The sequence below is a fragment of the Lemur catta genome, chromosome 25 (assembly GCF_020740605.2).
Source record: "Lemur catta isolate mLemCat1 chromosome 25, mLemCat1.pri, whole genome shotgun sequence".
Lineage (NCBI taxonomy): Eukaryota > Metazoa > Chordata > Mammalia > Primates > Lemuridae > Lemur > Lemur catta.
The window spans coordinates 4,725,257-4,746,642 of record NC_059152.1 but is presented as its reverse complement, the minus strand read 5'-3'; the positions used below and the strand labels follow the sequence as shown (position 1 = coordinate 4,746,642).

General features: G+C 35.2%; 1 protein-coding gene across 2 annotated transcripts in view; it reads right to left on the bottom strand.

Annotated features, from left to right (window-relative positions):
- AKT3 (AKT serine/threonine kinase 3) overlaps positions 1–21,386 on the bottom strand; it is a 215,104-nt gene that overhangs the window by 50,109 nt on the left and 143,609 nt on the right. For both annotated transcript variants that reach the window (XM_045537212.1, XM_045537213.1), the window contains 4 exons: positions 18,707–18,851; positions 15,578–15,709; positions 7,320–7,385; positions 5,869–5,937 (listed from right to left, as the gene is read on the bottom strand). In XM_045537212.1, coding sequence (XP_045393168.1) covers positions 5,869–5,937; positions 7,320–7,385; positions 15,578–15,709; positions 18,707–18,851 — 412 coding nt within the window. The remainder of the gene's footprint in view (positions 1–5,868; positions 5,938–7,319; positions 7,386–15,577; positions 15,710–18,706; positions 18,852–21,386) is intronic.

The following is a 21,386-nucleotide window of genomic DNA, read 5'->3' as shown; positions in this document are numbered from 1 at the left end:
ATATATGATTAAGTACTTATATAAAATATATAAAGTCTAATAACTCAACATTAAGAAGAAAACTAATTTGAAAAGCAGACAAAAGATTTTTAACAGATACTTTAAAAAAGAAGATATACAAATGGAAAATTAGAACAAGAAAAGATGTCCAGTATCACTAGTTATTTGAGAAATTCAAATTAAAGCTGTAAGATACTACTATATAGCCACTAGAATGGGCAAAATTTAAAAATACCACCATGCCAAGTGCAGTGATGATTTTGCATTCCCGGGAATGCAAAAATGGAATAGTCAATTTGGAAAACAGTTTGGCAGTTTCTTATGAAGTTGAACATACCAATGACACAGAAATTGCATTTCTAGGTATCTACCCAAGATAATTAAAGAATATATGTTCACACAAAGATCTGTACTGAAATATTCACTAGAGCTTTTTTCCTAATAAGCCGAAGTTGCAAAGAACCCAAATGTCTGTCTGGTGGTACCCGTATAAAACATTTATGGCACATCCATACCATGGAGCAAAGCCACAGAAACAAGCTACTGATATACGCAATGATATGGATTAAATTAAAAAGTATTATGCTAATTGAAAGATGCAGAACACAAAAGACTATATCTTGTGTTTTTCTATTGTAGTTTTTAAATATTGTTTTGTATCATTGTCCTGTTTTTCTTCCTTAGGGTCTTGAATCACATAATATATTACTTCCTCGGTTTTTACCCTCTTGAAAAGCTCACTCTGGGGTAAGCCGGCCTTGGTGTAAGAAGTCCGACTGCCCTGGAATTGCCATGCTGCGCCATGAGCACATGGAGAGGAATCACCGAAACAGACAGATGCCTGGTCAACCCCTGCGGCTCTAGTCACCTCTCCTGAGATTTCAGATTTATAAGCAAGCATTGTAGATGTTGACGCTAGTCAAGTCTTCTGATGATTACTTTAGATGCAGTGAGACGTTCATTTAATGATTCACTTTAGGAAACTGGCCTTGAAATCCTATAAAATTATACACTAAAATACTCTCGACTCTCTCTTACCTCCCACCCCACTCCTGCACAAAAAAGAAAAAAGAAAAAATACTCTCAACTTTATTTTCCCTGAACTTTAGATGCTAATGTGAATAATGAAATGTATTTTTACTGGCTTGGGAATCTTTGAAAAAGCTTTGGGTGAAAGCAATGGAATTCTGATACCACCTGTATATTAATAAGTAAAATAGCAAAGAAATTAGCTTGTCAGACTCCTTACAATAAAGTTATCTATACTTCATTAAATTAAATCATTATGAATATGAAATGATACTTTTAATTTAAAAATTACCCAAATCACAACTCCACAAATTAGTAAGGAGAACTAGAATGCTGACTGGTGGTACTTTTGTCTTATATGAATTTAAAATGAGATGATTTGGGTTCCAAAATGCCAGACAAATACGAAGAAATCTGAATAAGTATGATAGGATCTAAAGAATAGCATGAAACTGAAAGTGATATGCAAAAAATAAATTTTATAAAAGAAATAAATATAGAATGCACAATGAACTTAGTATGGACAAAAATAATAAACTGAAACTGTTATCGGTACCTACATAAACAGAGGAATGTGAAGAATTTATCAGATGAATAGCATTTTTACATGATAATTTTGCTTTACTCCCCTAATGAATCTCTAACTTCCAGGAAATTTCAGCCATGTGAGAAATTTCAGAGGTCCAAGTTACAGGCCTGAATGAAATAAAGCTATGAGTAAGATTTTGGGTGAGAGTCCCAAGACTCTGTAACCAGACTGAACAACAACACCTTCATCAATTTTCAGTTTACTTTTTTCCCCAGGATGTTTTCCTACTTCTCATGTAAATTTACTAACACCTAAGGTATGAAAGGAGGGTGGCTTGGATATATTAGCAGCAGTGTTATGGTCACATTATTAGAGAGATTTTACAATCAGTTCTACTAATGCTAACTTCCTGTCCACCAAAGTTGCGCTGAACTCACTCTCATAACCTTGCTCTACTGGGCTCCAAACCAACTCTTGTATCTTCTGTATTACAACCCAGGTGCACACCTTGCACGAATCCGAAAAAGGGAAGATCCGTGGTGCTCTGCTTAGGAACTTCCAGATGTCAGATCCAATGGGCGTTTCTCAGTCATCTAACAGGATTTGCTCTCCTCTCTTATACTTAATCTCTCCTTAACTTCTAAGCCTTCTCTGGTCTGGCTCCTGCTGCCTAGGTCCTTCCTCAGGCTTCTCTTATCACCAACATGTCTTATTGTCAACATCTCCAGGCACTACTCTTGGCCGCTGATGTTCCAATCCCACATACTTTTCTCACACTGGGCCTTTTTTCACGTCTTTGGTTTCAGCATTGCTGGTGACCCCAATCTGTATCTCTGACCCACCTCTCCCACCTCCTTGACATTCCCACTAGGCACCTCAAAAAAGGATGGTCCCCAAGAGCAACTTCTTCATGTGTTTCCTATTTTCATGAACAGCCCAGTGTCCACAATTCCCTAAGCAGCAAATCAAAAATTAAATGGTATTTCTCTGTATATTTAGTCATTAGATCCTAGTGATTTTAGAATCTAAGTATCACTAGAATTTAATTCCTTCTTACTTGAACTACCTCAATTAACGACCTCATCATTTTTATAACTGAAAGACTGAAAACCTCCTGACTATAGCAGCCTCCCAAGTATTTTCCTTGCTCTCACCTCTGTCCTCTCTAATTCAAGCTCTGCACGGCTGGAAAGCATTGTTTCTAACATTTCTTCATGGAAATTCTTCCATGATGCTCCACTGCCTTCAGAACAAAATCTACATGTCTTGGGAAAGAAGATGTGTCCTAATGTGCCCTGACGACCTGTTGAGACTCTCTCTCCTTCTGCAGAACTTCAGACGTCATCCACACTGTGCTGTACTGGGGGTGGGACTTACATACTCCAGCACATTCTCCATGTTCTATTTTATTTGTGTAGGAATTGCCCCCTTTCCAATCCTTACTGACGTAACGTATCCTTAAGTTACAGTTATCCTTAAGTCTTAGCTTAGCAATCACTTTAAGAGTTTCCTACCCTGCCTCTTCTGCTTTCCCTTCCTCTCTTCCTTCTAGATTCAAGTGCTCGCTCTGTGTCCTATCACCAGTATTATCACAGCAATAATGGTACTATGATGTATCACTGCTCTCATCTTGAGGTCATTCTGTGAATACACTCATTGAGAAGGGCAGAATGATATTATTTAAATCAATTAATGAATCTATCTCAGCTATATCTTGCTGAGCCCATTTTTTTGAATTTATATAAATTATATGCAATTATGATGCGAATCCATTGCACCAATATGCCCATAAGAAGGCAGTGTTGGTTTTTCACAACCAGTATTTCTCTTACAATCCACCCCCATCGACATTTTTTTAGTACTTTAAATACCATCATGTGTTGCATAATGACAAAGACACGTTCTGAGAAATGTGTCACTAGGTGATTTCATCATTGTGCAAACATCATAGAGTGTATTTACGCAAACCTGTACAGCCTGCTACACACCCAGGCTACATGGTCTACCCTATTGCCCCGAGGCCACAAACCTGTATAGCACGTCACTGCCTTACAGGACCACTGTCGTATGTGCTATTTGTCACTGACAGAAATGTTATGCAGCACGTGAATGTCATATTGGCAAACACACAGCAAGCACGGCCAAGAGCATGCTAACTCCTATCTCAACTGTTACATTTATATTTTCATGATAAACATCCCAGAGCACAGACTAAAAGGATGCTATTGCTAATTAAAAATCAATGGACAATAAGTGTGAATTGAGTAAAAACTAGTCATTTCAATGGGCCCCCTAAAGAAGCCTATCTCAGGGCAAAAACTGGATATAGAGAGATTTGACTGTGCTTCAGTTCGGTTGAGCACTATCAGTCTCCCAGAGCTCGCTTACAACAGGCCAGCATTCATGTGCTCACGTCTCCTAGACATCACAGACACTACCCGGTGGTAAGTTATGGTGTATGTGTGGTTCTGCAAGTGTGGATTGTTTGTGTGTGTTTATAGCTTCCCTCACTTTAATTCTCTCCCTCCATTTCAATCTTATTTCAAAAATATAACTACTATGTTTAGTATTTGCTCTACAGCAATTAAGTTTTCTGCATTTCTAGGAAGCATCCCTGGGTAGACTAAATGGCAAGGTGAATCTAAAGCAAAACCAAAATTAAGTAAGTCACCATAAGGATATACATAGTGATCATAGATTTCCTCCCCAGCAATGATAAATCATAACTACATGGCGAGTGCGTTGCGCACCGTCTATGGAATGGTCATGTTTGAATGTTCTGACTCGGGGGGACAGGGGGTTGGGAGGAGGGGATGGGGTAGAACTACATGATGAGTGCAATGCGCACTATCTGGGGAATGGACACGCTTGAAGTTCTGACTCAGGGGATGGGCGGGACATGGGCAGTGTATGTGGCCTGAACTTTTGTACCCCCCATGACGATAAGCTGAAATAAATAAATAAATAAAAAGTGAAATAGCCCTATTATGTTTCAAGAACTAAATCACTATTTTAAAGTACATTTGATAATCTACAAGAATAAAACATAGGGATAGTAACTACATAAAAACTCCATTTTTTATTAAAATTGCTAAATATAAATAATTAATTTTCACTTTTGCTTTCTCCATAGATATAGCAATGTTGTAATTACCTATGCATTTTAAAATTATATATATCACATATAGAATCAATCTACCTGCAACATTAAATTTAGTACTTACCTATAAGCCCAATTCTAAAACAAAAATTATGGGGGGAAAAAAAAAGATGACTTGCCAAACAAGAGAGATAGTGTAGGAGTAGTATTAATGCTAAAGAAAACCATCTGGTTAATCTGAAAATCTGCTTTTGTGTGTCAAATTTTTTCAACAATCATCAATTAATCTCAAATTCTCTTGGTTTAGAATAAAAGTGCAGATGCCAGTTAGCGCCTTCTAGGAAGCTTTTCTTCATTTCGCCATGCAGAAGTCTCCTCTCTCCCCTCTGAAGTCCCACAGCCCTTCAGCTTACTTCTGATACAAGTGATAATTATCACTTTACACTTAGTATAATTTTTGTATCTTATTTTCCCAACTAGACAATAAACTCTTTGAGGGTAAGATCTATGTTTAATCCAGATTTGTATGCCCTACAATATCTATCACAGTGCTTTGCACAAGGACTTATTAAACATGTATTTTATTTTATAAATACAAAGATACATTCTCCTGAATTTACATTATCAGTTTTTCCAAAAGGAACTATTTACTAAATTATAATTTCTATTTTTCTTCCAAAATGAACTATTCACTAAATTGTAATTTCTATTTTTATTTTCTTGATTAAATTTCAAAACTATAAAACTACAGTCATGTTACTCTACTATGTAAAAGAGAAGAAAACTCAGCCACAATGTACCTATGGACTATTGCTCAATTGAATTTAAAATGGATAAAATAACTTTTCACAAGTTTCACAGAAAGCCTACTGGAGGAAGAACTTTGTAAACATAATAAATCTTATATTTGTGGTTTTCAAAATTTAACAACATGACTTCAAAAACATACTTGGGGTAAAACTTTTACATTTAAACATATAGAAAAAGGAGAATATGATTATGCTGTCCAATCTATAAAAGGAGTTATATAAAAACAATCATTACATCTCATTAGAAATTATTCAGTTCCCATCTATTCAAGAGTTGAAAGAGCTATACAAATACCTATGAGGAAATGGAGAACTGCTGTATTATAACTTGTATTTTTAAGGAATGTCTTTAAAACAATGAAAACACTACCATGCAAATGCAGGGTTTCGGCTTGACTCACCTCTCCCCCATTAACATATTCCATCACAAAACACAAACGGTCTTTTGTCTGGAAGGAATATTTCAAGGACTTGAAATGAAAAAGAAAAAATGTTATATTACAACCCTACATTCTTATCGCTATAATGGTACCAAAAATAGAACATTTAGAAATAGTAAGCATGACTGATAAAATGAATTGTTATTGTTCCTTAAGAGTCTATTTTCTTTACTCAAGAATGCTTAAGAGTTTATGAGAAACGTAAAACAAATTTTATGTAGCTCAGCAATAGGTATTATGATGAGAAAAATGAAAATGAAAATTTCAAATAAAAGTAAACTTAGTGATTCTGATGAGTACTCTCAATCTATTGTTCCATCTACTGAAACTGTGTTTGGTCCTCAAAGTTCTAATCCATGCAACCTCAAAGTATGGCCTACAAATTATTCTAGTTGAAGTTCCTTAGGATACAGTTACAGTTATTACATTCATATTTCTAATATAATTTCAATATCACTTTTTGCATACTGGGTGCATAACATGACCCAACCCAACAGAGTTGGTTCATGTAATTTTATAGGTTATAAAAAGATATAAAAATGCTATCTTATTACTAGACAATAAACACAAAAAGTAACAAAGTAAGTCTAAGTATTATATGTAGTGGTAACTCTAAAAATGTCTACTTTAGACAATCTTAACAATTTAAACAGTTCCACTTTTGAAAATCTAGCTATTATATTTAGTATCTATATACTTTTAATATCCAGGAACATACAGAAACTTTACAAATTATTCCTCTATTACAAGGAATCTAAGAACAGGACTAAAAAAATCAGTTTGTTTCAAAATAACTAAATTACATACATATAAATCACAGTTTGTACTTTGTCTAGTGAAAAAATATATCATGACTTATTCTATCTCCAATATATTCAGCATTCCTGTATTTCTTATAGTGCTGTCCCTCTAAGAAGTCTCATTTCTATAATGAGTCTCATAAAATATATAAAGATTTCTTTCTTTCATATTGAAAAAACACTGCCTGATCTATTACTATTTATCAGAAGCCAGTAAACAAAAGAAACATAACATCTTCACATTTAATATTAAGAAACTTTTAAAAACCTATCATTTTTTCCATGGTTTCCTTAAAATGCCACAGGTAATCTATTAGTTCTATGATTTATTTTTATTTTTTTAATGGCAATGAGATTCATGGGAGCAAAAAAGAAAAAAGTCTCAAAAAGGTAACATATGTATAATGGGAGTGATTATGAATTCATACATACTGTAGAAATCCATACATTCCAATAATTTCAAAGAAATTTGACTTATGGTCTTTCCACAAAGAAAATGGCTATTTTAAACAGTATCTAAATGAATGTTATTTAAGATGTAATTTTTCACATAACAGAATTCCCTTAAATTTAAAATGTTATGATTATAACATCCGTCCTCTAGTCACTTACTGTCAGAAAGGGATGTCTAGTGTTCTTTAACACTCTGCTTTCAGTTAGTGTGTGCGCCACTTCATCCTACAAAAGAAAAAAGCAAACCTTTAACATATGTTCTGAGCCCTGATAATACAAAAATTTCACTATTTCTCTAAAATCAGAAGAGATTAAACCCAGAGGTAGAAAAGGATTTAAAAACATAGTGGCTTTCCCTCTCCCCAAAAACACAACAAAACAAAAATCAAAATAATGATTTAATTCAGATAGCTGTAAGGTATGAACTCACATAAACTCACTCATACTTAATCAAAGTATATCAATAATGATACATAAAAATCAACCAAAAATTATCAGGAACACAGAAAATTAAATACTAAGATTTTCCCCTAAAAGGGAATGCCTTATCAGCTAATATTTCAGCTTAAGTAGTGTTTCCATGTTTGTAATAAATTTTATTCAGTGGGATATAAAGAATATAATTCACAAATAAAGACCATAGAATCTGTAAGTCTCCTACTTTAAAAAATCAGTTATTAAAGAGAAAAACAGAATACACATATAATATTTACTTCTCAATTATACATTTTAAAAATAGAAAGGAACAGAGTATAAAAATTTATTTTTTGCTTGTGGCTTTTTAATGTGCTTCTTTAATTAAAAAACAATTATTTCTTTATTTATTTAGAGACAGAGTCTTTCTCTGTTACCAAGGCTGGCCTCGAACTCCTGGGCTCAAGCAATCCTCCTGCCTCAGCCTCCCGAGCAGCTAAGACTACAGGTTTAATGTGCTTCTTTACAAAAAGGTCATGACTCTAATACTCTTGGTGACAATTACAAAATGTGGCTTTATTTCAAACCCAAAATAAACTAAGAATGTATTTCCCCAGTTTTGTACATAAATCTTGACATCAAAAGCAAACTAGGAAATATTTTCTTCAACATACAAAGACGTGGAAAAAATGTTTCATATTTCAGAAGTAACACCATCTTAAAGAAAAGAAAGGAAACTGCTAAAACTAACATAGTATCTCTGTTCTTTGCTTCCAGCAAGATTCTAAACAAAGCCCTTGCTGGATGTTTCCTAACACTGTCAGCAAATCAAAATTAGATTATAAGACAGACGCGAAGAGCAAAACATCAGGACACTGCAATGTATTTGTTATCTTTATAAAATCCTTTGACCTTAGTTAGACCTAGAAAATAAATGAGAAATAAATTAACCAAAGAAGTGAAGTTCCCAAAACTGTTCCAAGAGGGTCAGGCCAATTAATTATGCCTGAACAGAAAGTAAAGTGTAATTAACAACACAGTATGTAAAATAGTGAAGCAAAGCATAACCATGAGACCACTACAGACTTGTTTTATAGGAGCCAGTTTTAAGTGCTCAAACAATTTGAAAGCCACTGTTATATACTATAATTCCTAAATAAGAGTAATAGCAAACATTTTAAAACAAATTAAATCAGAAGAAATGATACCAGAAGTGATTTCTATACCCATAGTGCCCAGCATAGTGGTTAGCACATAGCAGATACTTAATAAATGTCTGTTGAACTGAACTGCTTATCACAGGAATGAATTCCATGTCGTCAGGTGTGTGGGAGTTCATTCATTCATTCATTCATTCATTCACTCATCCTTCACACGTGCAACAAATACACTTTGGTTACTGTTCTACACATCAGAGACAAGGCGCTGAACAAAACAGACAAATGTCACTGCTCTCACGGAGCTTTCGTTCTAGTTAGATGATCAGTGTTAATCGAAAAAAAAAAACAAAACAAAGAAGGGGACATTGCACTTAATGTGCATCATATAATGAATAGAAATACATTATTAAGCATTACAAAAGTAGTTATTTTGTGATATTCAGAACCAAAACCACTCATTAAAAAAAAATAAAATCACTGACGTGCACTTACTAAACTAAGAATGGCACAGGTATAACGTGGTTTAATAAAAAAGATAAGATCCCTTTGATCATGGAATTTACAGGTGAGTAGACAAGTAAATAGCCAACATAAATGGTTATACTATTTATGATTCTGATAAGTGGTTTTAAGGAAAAAATGGAGGTTATGCACTTTGGAAATGAGGTTGTGAAGGGAAACCAATGCTGCTGGAAGAGTGTAAGTTTGGTAACGGGATGGAGACGGAGATGGGGGGAGTGGGAAGTATCACAATTTGATTTGTTTTAAAAGTCTACTCACGTTCTTCTGAACAGAACAGCAAAAATCAGGAGACTACTACAGTATCCAGAAGAAAAATGGCTTTAACTACAATGGTGGCAGCAGGAACAGGAAAAAGGGGGATAGTTTTGGGATATAAAATTAACAGTAATAACATAAAAGTTCTATGCCTCCAGTGTGAAGGTGAGCCAAATGAAATATTTCTTTATAGGCAGCCAGAAAGATAATCACAGAAGAGAGAACATTTGTTATGGTTTAAGATGTTAAGTGATCTGGGTCAGGAAATCAGGAACAGACTAAAGTATGAAAATCATTTGGGGCCAGAAAAGATATTTTAGTGCTTTGAATAATATTTCTGGGGGGTATTACATTTTTTTTAAAAACAATCCCATCACATATAATGGTTATTTTTCTAAATCACTTAATAAGTTTCATGAGAGAAGACTGGTTTTTTTTAGAAAAAAAAAAATCTGTGATCTGAACACATCAAAGGAACCTAGTAAAGATGGATGGAGACAAAAGCTAAAACAATATTTCTTTAAGAATGAAACTGGAATACCATGTACATATCTTTCAGATATTGAAATATATTTTCTACCACATTTTACATCTGATCAGACGCAATTTTTTCCCATTAATGCATATTTAATAGTACTGTATTTCACATACTAATTAGTTTCTGCTTTGAAGATAAGGTATGCACAAGCTAAAAAGTAAACACAGATGCCAGTAATTTTTAATTACAGTTAAAAGCAACATGTCAAAACAAAAAGTTAAAAATAACAGCGATAAAACTTAGTGGCTAAAACAATTGGATACTTTTTAAAACTCCATTCGTTGATCATGATTATAAATGAAGAGTTCTAGAAATGCCTGGGTATATAATGTAAGTATAATAATTTCTTTCACGAGAAAGCTTTTGAAATACAGATTCACATATATTCACCCATGGTGAAGTATGAAATAGAGAGTTTTAAAATCTTGTTTCTTTCACAGAAAGAAGCTTTAGGGAAAGTGGGATTTTATTTCTTGAGGACCCACACGAGGCAGAAGAACAGTCCTCTCCAATTATCACTCGGCCTCTTCCACACACGACCGAATTCTCCTTTCATGTGCCCCACTCACTATACTGCGGCAATGAGGTTATTTGAGGGGGACGAGGCAGAGGAGATGGCAAAGAGGACGAGAAAGAGAACATCTCCACATCTCAGTGAAGCACACTGAGGGTGGATCCTCTTTCATTCCTGAACCAACTTGGCAAGTTTCATTATTCCCATTTAACATGAGGAATCTGAGGTTCCCAGATGTTAAATTCCTCAAGATGCAGGTGAAAAAGTCAGTACTGATTTCACATCTAAGTCCAACATGAAAGGTCATTTCCACGTCACGAGACTGGCCCCCATCTTCAAACAACTTAGCATGTACTTAACTTAGGTACTATGGCTCTGTTCACTTTATTTTCTCCATCTTGACCAAAAGTCCACAGTGACGGACTCTACCAGAAGCTAGGTGAAATCAAGACACACTGTCGAAAGCATTTCCTTCATCCATCCAGCATGCAATGCTGTTTGACAGCACTTTACCTACAGAACTTCCTTCAAAATTGGAGTCAGTCCTCTCAAATCCTGCTGCTTTATCAATTATGTTCATTTAATATTCTACATCCTTTGTCATTTCAATAAGGTTCACACATTCTTCATCAGCAGATTTCATCTCAAGAACCTTTTTTTTTTTTTTTTGCTCATCCTTAAGAATTAACTCCTCATCCATTAATGTTTTATCATGTGGCTGCTGCAATGCAGTCTCATCCTCGGGCGCCACTTCTAATTTTAGGTCACTTGCTATTTCTACCACATCTGTAGTTACTTCCTCCACTGAAAGTTTGAGCCCCTCAAAGTCATCCGAAAGGGTTGGAATCAGCTTCTGCCAAACTCCTGTTCTTGTTAATATTCTAACTGCCTCCCATGAATCATGAATGTTCTTAATGGCATCTAGAATGGTGAATGATTTCCAGAAGGTTTTCGATTGACTTTGCCCAGATCCATTAAAGGAATCATTACCTACAGCAGCCATAGGCTCACCACATGTGTTTCTTAAATAGTAAGACTTGAAAGTCAAAACTACTCCTTGCTCTACGGGACTGCAGAACGAACGTTGTGTTAGCATGAAAACAACATTAATCTCTTGGGATATCTCTATCAGAGCTCTTGGGTGACCAGATGCATTGTCAGTGAGCAGTATTATTTTTAAAGGAATTATTTTTATGAGCAGTAGGTCTCCATAGTGGACTTAAAATATTCAGTGAACCATGCTGTAAACAGATGTGCTGTCGTCCAGGCTTTATTATTCCATTTCTAGAACACAGGCAAAGTAGATTTAGCATCATTCTTAACACCCCTAGATTTTCAGAATGGTAAATGAGCATTGGCTTCCAACAAGAGAGTTGTCCTATCCTTTGAAGCCAGGCACTGACTTCTCCTGTCCAGCTATGAAAAGTCCTAGTTGGCATCTTCTTCTGATATGAAACTGCTTCCTTTACATGGAAAAATCTGTTTAATGTGGCTACTTTCGTCAATTATCTTAGATCTTCTGGATAATTTGCAGCAGATTCTAAAGCAGCACCTGCTGCTTCACCTTGCATTTCTTTGTTAGGGAGACAGGTTCTTTCCTTAAACCTCGTGAACCAACCTCTGCTGGTTTCCAGCTATTCTTCTGCAGCTTCTGCAAATCTCTCTGCTTTTACAGAATTGAAGAGATTTAGGGGCTTGCTCTTAATCAGGCTCTGGCATAAGGGATTGTTGTGGCTGGTTCAATCTTCTATTTGGACCACTCAAATCTTCTCCACATCAGCAATAAGGCTGTTTCGCTTTCTTACCATTCGTGTGTTCACTGGAGTAGCACTTTTCATTTCCTCCAAGAAATTCTCCTTTGCATTCATAACCTGGCTAAATGTTTGGCACAGCTTTTAGCCTGTCTCAGCTTTGGACATGCCTTCCTCAGTAAGCTTAATCATTTCTAGCTCTTGATTTAAAGTGAGACGCATGCAACTCTTCCTTTTATGTGAACACTTAGAGGACAAATTGTTAAGATTATTAATTGGCCTTTCGATATTGTGTTTCAGTAAACAGGGAAGCCTGAGAGGAGGGGAAGAGGGGTACGGATGGTTGGTGATGCAGTCAAAACACACACGGTATTCATCTTACACAGGTGCCATTTGTGGTGCCCCAGAACAATTACTATACAATAGCAACTACGAAGATGACTGATCACAGATCAACATAAAAGATATAATGATGAAAAAGTTTGAAATACTGCAAGAATCACCAAAATGTGACACAAGAGACAAAAGTGACCACATCCACAAAAGTGACCATTTGAAAATGGCATTGACGGGTTTGCCTTATGCAGTGTTGCTACAGGCTGTCAGTTTATAAAAATGCAGTATCTGCAACGTGCAGTGAGGTTGCCTGTACTCCATTCCTTGCTCATAATCACTCCATTTCACTTTGTTTCATGTATGGACTGTGTCTTTCCTGAACAAATATTTGTTTTCTTGAAGTTTCTAAATTATTTTTCCTTCCTCCTTTATTCTACCATTAGTCAACTTAAGCCAAATAATCTGATGGGAACTGTTTGTTTATTACTCATCTGTCAAGTTGGGATTTCTTTTCATTGCACTGAGTTTTAGTTCTATCATTTCATGGATCCCATCTCTGACTCTTTCTTGAATTTCCTTCTACATTTTGCTAAAAATAAGTGTCACACAGTTTGGTTGTCATTCCTCTATTGGGAGAGGCAATCTGTTCTTGCTGTCTGAAAGCTTTTAAGCTCATCTTTCTAGACTTGATGTTCAGAAATTTCCTAGCTAGAGTAGGGGAAATACAGGAGGAGCACAAAAAAAATCATAAGACACACCAAAGAAACAGGAAATTAAGATCCATTCACAGGGGAAAAAAAATCAATAGAAACTGTCCCTGTGAAAGACCAGATGGAGGACTCACTAGACAAAGACATCAACAAAAATCTTAAAGGTGGTCAAAGAGCTAGAAGAGGATGTCGACAAAGCCAGGAAAACAATATATGAGCAAAATGGAAATATAAATAAAGAGAAAACATCAAAAGAAACCAAAACAATCCTAGAGCTAAAAAGTATAATAACCGAAATTTAAAGTTCACTAGAAGTGATCAGTTAATGTCACCAATAAAAAGACCTATGAACACCAGGTCTCTGATCATCCGGATCCAAACCCCTGGTCTTGTCAGACTCCAAAATGTCACAGTGTTAATCATTTTACTACAAACAAGCATACTTTCTTTTTTTAAAATTTAGGTTTTTTCTCTCTCATTGTCAAAGTTCTTCTCAACCAGCATATTATCTTTCAAGAAATTAATAAATGGATTTGTTGGAGGAAAGCAAAATGAACTACATCAATCAGAATATTCCATCATTTGTGAAATATACCAAATTCTGTACAATTACTCAGGAAAGTATAAGTAATTAGTGAGATAAAAACAGTGTCTAATAAAATATTCAAGTCTGAAGAATAGAAAATAAATAATGGGGTCCAACTGAAGCTAGTATATAAAAGGAGAAATAGAATGGACCTGGTATATATACCGATGCTTGATATATAGTGGACGGTAATAATAATAGCAGCAAATATTTATAACAATAATATATTTCCATTTAATACTATTTTAATTTTAATGTAATTTTATTCAATATGTAATTTAATTTGTTAAATTTATTTAATAATGATGACAAATATTATTACGTTTATCTATTCATTTAACACTGACAATAATCCTATGAGGTGGGTACTATTATTAGCCCCATTTTGCAGATGAGAAAATAAAGGCATAAAAAGTTGGGTAATTTATTTGGGATCATTTCCTAAGTGGCAGAGCCTACTGTACTGTACTACCTCCCAGAAAACATCAGTTAAATAAATAATAAGTGCCAGGTGCTATGCTAAATACTTTATATATCCTATTCTTCAAAATATTCCTGTCCAAAGGTTTTATTCTACCAGTTTCGCAAATGAAAAAAACTGAGGCTTGGATAGGCTTTCCAATACACTGCAGGATATTTAGCATGTTTGGCTCCTACCCAGTAACTGTCAGAAGGGCCTCTCCCCCTGAGTCACTGTGATAAGCAAATATCACCCCCCAAAACATTTTCAAATGCTTTGGGGGAACAGTACTCCCCCAAAAACTGGTTGTTAAAGGTTATTAGGTGGGATGGGAACTTAGGCTTGTTTGACTCCAAACTCAATGTTCTTTCCAGTAGGAGACACTGACTTGTGAAGGAACTGAAATTGACACAAATGTCCAAAGATGGGGAACATACTTCAGATGACGAAACTATGGTAGCAAATAGCTGAAAGTTACAGTAATCTATAAAGCATAATGACAACATTATGTGTTATTTAATGAATTAAGTAGAACATAAAGCACAGACCAATTGTAAAGTATATCAAATTTGTCTACTGAGAAACTTGAGATTCAATTCAGAACTCTGAGTGAGAACTGGCATCATTAATATGTTAATAATTTGTAAACATCTAAGCTGGATGAAGGAATGGGGGTGGGGGTTAAAGCCTCCTAAAAGAATCTCAAAGACATTTCTTTTAGTTTCACCATTCCAGTATTTTCAAATCTATTTAGGATGCTTTTCCATGCAATGTTATATAAACTTTATAATTTATGAGTATAAAATCATCTACACTATTCTAATCAATCTTTTATTTGATAAGAAATTTAGAACACTGGGAGAAAATATTAAAAAGCAATCCTAGTATAACTGATAGAGATTACAAATATAAAGTAAAATCATTGTCCCAAACATATAGAGTAAATATCTCTATTCCCTCCAGAGAACAAAATAGTTTTAATATTTAATATTTAGATATTATAAACTTTTAAAAAGTTTTAACATTATAAATATTAATACACAAATTACTGTAGCAGTAGCCTACAATCATATTTTGGTTGTTTAATGAAATTTCTACACTTCAGCATGTAAATGCATACACACACGCACACTGCACATAAAATTCAGTAATCAGCTCTAGCATCAGTTACCTTCGCAATAATGACTTCTTTCTTCAGAATCTTCATAGCATAATATTTCCCACTTGCCTTCTCTCGAACCAAAATAACTTTCCCAAAAGTGCCTTTACCTAGTAGTTTCAAATAGTCAAAATCATTCATTGTCTGAAAAATACAAATTAAAACATATAATATGAAGTATTAGATGCAATTTATTTGTTAGCATATATGTATGTTTGCAACAGTCATTCAAAAAAAAAATTTTACAAATTTCTAAGCACTCTTACATGAAAAAGAATAAGACTGGCTCTGGCTGTCTCATCGGCAATCACAGATGCTGAAAATAATTTAAGCAGTTCTCAGATACTGGAGAGAATGATTTTGAACCTAGAATTCCTCAGCCAGTCAAATTATCAGTCAAGTGACATGGCAAAGGGGGAAAATCACTTTCACTCACTCTACCCTGGTTGTGAGGCCCTTGCCTCTTCCTCCACCACCCAATATTCTTCCTTCTCCAAGAGAGTTTTTAACTGGCAGAGCAGATACTATGGCATTGCCCTACCAAGGGAGGGTAACCACTTCTCTGCTCCATGCAAGAGACAGCAGGTCAGACCACTCTAACTTTAGCTACCACAGTCAGTACTTATTCTCTTAACCCTATTGCCTATTTTTGCAAAAAGTGAAGAAAGAAGAAGATGCATTCAGTAAACTATGAGAAGGCTATTCTTACTTCAGAATGTGTGTGTTTACAGTCTTAAATTAAAAATATTTCAAGCTTCTGCAATTCTTTTAATAAGTGATATAAAGGATACAATTCTGGAGTCATTTATCTTACACAAGTAATGGAAATATTTAACCATTTTTAACTAAGCCATTAGGACCATTATGGAGTAAGTAGTGGTACAAATGTTTGTTTTCTGCACTGATTTCTGCAACAACTTAAAACTATTTTAAATTATTTCAAAAGAGATACTAGGACCTCAAACATAATAAGATCTTCTTCTAATTGTATACTGCACAACTTAAATATGCAACTTATTTCTTTTCCTTAGTTCATGTATCTTGAGCCTCTATAATCTCTATAACTGTTACACTCACAACCAAGTTATATTAGAAACAAAATTAAGCAGATATTCTCTCTTATAATTATACTCTTCTCAAAAACATTATGGCAAACTGTTGCACTTACACAATGCTTGGATATTAATTTCATTTTATAATAAAGCACTCTTGGAAAAATAAGCAGAATTTTAGTATTATAAAACAGTGCTAAAATGTGAAGACTTTGGAGGCCTACTGCCCAAGTCCTAGCTCCCACCATGCGTGTAACTGTGGGGAAAGTTTCTTAATCCTCCCATTCTTTAGTCCCCATACCTACAAAAGGGGGATAATACTGGTCCTTAATCCATAAAGTTTTGAGTCTCAAAATGAGGGAATATGAGTAAAGTTCTTACACAAATGCTCAACAAATATTAGCTGTTAATGTAAGCTAATATTCTACTTTGCCCACATAAAGATAATTAAACATAAACATCACTCTAAAGTAGATTCTCTTAGAATTCTTTACTGAAACTAAGTGTCCAAAATGAAAAACTGATCGAAGCATTCTGAATTTATTTAGGGTTCAATGTTTTAACCATATCTGATTTACACTGTTCTTGATTTCATTTTAAATACAGTAATTTACACACATGCAAAAGGAGCTTTCTTATCTCTGAGTGAGTGGGTAAAGCTACACTGTTTCTCTCTTTGCAATGACTCAGGAACAAGGCAGGTCAAACTGTCCTAAAAGAAAAGAGGGATTCAGTTCAACCCACAAATAGAGAATAAGTCTACAGTGAAGACAGAAAGGGTTTTCAGACACTGGTACAAATCAAGCACATATTATTATTAGAACAGAAACTTCACATAAGGAGAGGATGTAAGCTGTGACTGGGTAACTTTACCAGGTTCACATGTTCCACATGTGCAAAAGGGAGGATTTGAACACAGGCAGCCTGACTTCAAAGAGTTCTTAACGACTGTGCTCACACCGAATTTCACAGGTAACACCTTGAAAAGGTGTGTTTTCCTACCTGAAGGTTAACTGACAACCTATTACACCAAATATATTCTAAAATGATAAACGGTATGTTCATCTCTTTTCAACACCTCTATCTTTAGATTCATCTTAAAATATCATTGTTTACATAAAGAAGTTGCTTTTCAATTTTCTGTATCAGTGAAAAACATAATGTATAATTCCCACAAAAATATAAATTGGTACTTATTACTCTGGAGCACTGAGGGAAGGAAAAGTCTGTTTCCTTCATTGGCTCAGGAGCAGCCATTAAAATAAAAGCCATTATTTCCAAGATTGTTCACTTTCCTACTGACTTGAGTGAGGCCGAGAGCACCAACCAGGAAGTACACTGAGCCATTTCTGCCTCTGCTGTCTGGAGAACATGGAATGCCGAATGGAAACTGACCAGATCATTGCGGAAAATATTTTATTTCCAAATTTCTAAAATGGTATTAAAAACAATAAGGGAGGCCAGGCGCGGTGGCTCACGCCTGTAATCCTAGCACTCTGGGAGGCCGAGGCGGGTGGATCACTGGAGCTCAGGAGTTCGAGACCAGCCCTGAGCAAGAGCGAGACGCCGTCTCTACTAAAAATAGAAAGAAATGATCTGGCCAACTAAAAATACATATGCAAAAAATTAGCCAGGCATGGTGGCGCATCTCTGTAGTCCGGGCTACTCGGGAGGCTGAGGCAGGAGGATCGCTTAAGCACAGGAGTTTGAGGTTGCTGTGAGCTCGGCTGATGCCACGGCACTCACTCTAGCCCGGGCAACAGAGTGAGACTCTGTCTCCAAAAAAAAAAAAAAAACAATAAGGGAAAAATCCAAATGATAACGTAGTCTGATGGTCCATCAGTGACAACTCCCTCATGAGCCCCAGCAGCGGTCAGTGGGAAAGTGCTGAACCACTGACATGAAGTGACATTCAACTATTTGGTTTTAAACTACAACAGGTATTTCAGATTCACACGGATAATGCCCACCAGTGTATTTACGTATCACAGGGAAATTGGCTGATTATCTTTCTCTGAATGGCAGTTTTTAGTAAATTTCTCCCAAATAAATGTTGTGCTGAGGAGGAGATTAAGTTATTATTTTCTACCTTTCTTTTATGATGGGTTGTGGAAGCGTCCATCTCTTCTTCCCCTATGTTGTCAATTTGTGAAGTTGGACTACAATTCATTCTCTCCTCTTCTTGTCTCTGCAGTCTGTCTGCGACAGCCTGGATAGCTTCTGTCCATTCTTCCCTGTAAAAATGAGTTCAATTTCCCATTAATAGAAGATTGTAAATGATTCAGGTATTTTCCTTTTATAAAATATGAAATCAATACGAATGTCATCTATTCCGGGGGCAAAACAACAGACACACACTCTTCCACCATCACCTCGAGGTAAAAATAATCCTAAAAGCATTTCATTGTGGGCCTTTAGGTAGCATTTATTTGGAGGTATGTTAAAGAAAAAAAAAAAAAACACGAAAGAAAAATTACTGCAAACCTCAGGTGAAATCATTTAAATGTATAGTTAAATTTTGTCTGTACACATCCTACCAAGTAAATCAACCCCCAAAGGTTTACTGCAGTTTTTAAAATGTTTTGTTTAGCCACTTTAAGTCCATTATTGACATTATTTTATGCGATCCAACAAAGTTCCAAAAAAAGATTTTCAAAGCCAGAACTTTTCCTTGGTCCCATATCATGGAGAATTTCTTTAAAAAAATAAAATGATAAGCACAGCTTGTAGTTTAAAGAATAAGTCCCAGGATCACCTGTATCAAGCTTTTATTTTTTGACATTTGTGCTATCAGATCAAGGATCCTTTTTTTCCTACATAGGTTTTAAAATCAGCTTGTCTAGTTCTTAAAATAAAGTCTGTTAGAATTTTAATTGGAATTGCATTTAATCTATAGATCAATTTTGGGGGAAAAAAACAAAAACGTGGGGCCAGGTGTGGTGGTATGTGCCTATAGTCCCAGCTACTCAGGAGGCTGAAGCAGGAGGATCACTTGAGCCCAGGAGTTGGAGGTTGCAGTGAGCTACAATGATGCCACCGCACTCTACCCAGGGCAACAGAGAGAGACACTGTCGCAAAAAAAAAAAAAAAAAAGTGGCATATATGATACATACAATGGAATGTTCTTCAGCCCTAAAAAGGAAAAAAAGTCCTGTCATGTACTACAACATGGATTAACTTTGAGGACATTATGCTAACTGGAATAAGCCAGTAACAGGACAAATATTGCAGAATTCCACTTATATGAGGTATCTAAAGTAGATGAACTCATACAGGCAGACAGTAGAATGGCGGTTGCCAGTAGCTGGGGGAGGAGGAAATGGAGTTGCTGTTCATGGGATCAGAGTTTCAGTCATGCAAGATGGAAAAGTTCTAGAGATATGCTGTAGAACAATGTGCATATAGTTAACAATACTGTATTATATACTTAAATATTTAAGAGGACAGACTTCATGTTCTATGTTTTTCTACTACAATTTATTTAAAAAAGAATGCACTAAAATACCTAAGAAAATTTTTATTAAAATATAAGGGAAATATTGCTACATTAGAAGTTAAAAGTTTTATAAAGTATCTCTAATTAAAGCCATGTGGTATTAGTGCCAGAATACAGAAAGATCAAGGGGAAAAAAACAAGATGAAAACCCAAAAGCCCGAGTATGTATGTATATGTTCTATCCACGATCAGTGAGAAAGGAAAGAATTTTCTAATAAGTGAAGCGGAGACAACAGGCTTGTCATTTTGGAAAAAAAAAAAAAAATCGAGCCCAACCTTATATCATGCACTGAAATAAATAATAAGATATATTTGAGACATATATTTAGTTTACAACAGCTAAGGATTTTAAACTAGGGGCAGAGTATAAAAATAAAAAGTTTTCCTAACTCTTACTGAGCCTCCCTAATTCTTCAATGATATTAAAGTCATATAAAATCTCCAAACACCAGATTCTAGCTGAATATAGAAAAGCACATTTCAATAACAAATGTGAGTATATTGTTTTTCATTTTTACTGTTTTTTCTTACAGTCATAAATGCACATGAAAACTGATTGTTCGGTAGAGTAGTGCGACACTATTGCAGGAACAGCAAAGGATTTCACAGTCTTAAGATCTGGCTTCAATCCAGCTTTGTAAACACAAATGGCAAAATGAATCATGCTTCAAAGAGATGTTATAAATCCATGAAGAATAATATTTTCAAAGGATATATATTGACATGGGAAAAGTTCCAATCATTCAGCCAGTCAACAAATACTGCGTTGGACCCTGGACTACGATTTCAATAATGAGAGAGGAAGACATGATCCTTGCTGACAAGCATCTTGTAGTTCAGTGGGAAAGGCACACAGGATTACAATCATGATACACTTGATGTAAACAATACAAAGAGATATAAGTATACAGCAGAGGAACCAGCTAGTCTAGAAGAATAACAGAAGGTTTTGTAGGAAAAGTGACATTTCAACCTCAGATCTGAAAGATACATAGGAATCAGCCTATGGTGATGGGAGCAGGTATAAACAGACTGAGAATTCAGTGTAAGTTCTCAGGGAGAAAAGGCCCTGGGGAGGCAGGGCTGGGTGGGGGGGCAGAGTAGGAATGTGGAGAAGGACACATAAAATTGTATGTATACTAAATACCTACATAGAATAAGACTGGAAGCATATAAAAGAATATTATTATCAGTGTTTAAATCTGGTTATAGAATTAGAATTATGAGTAATTTCTAGTTCTTTATATTTTTCTTTCTTTTCTATATTGCCTGA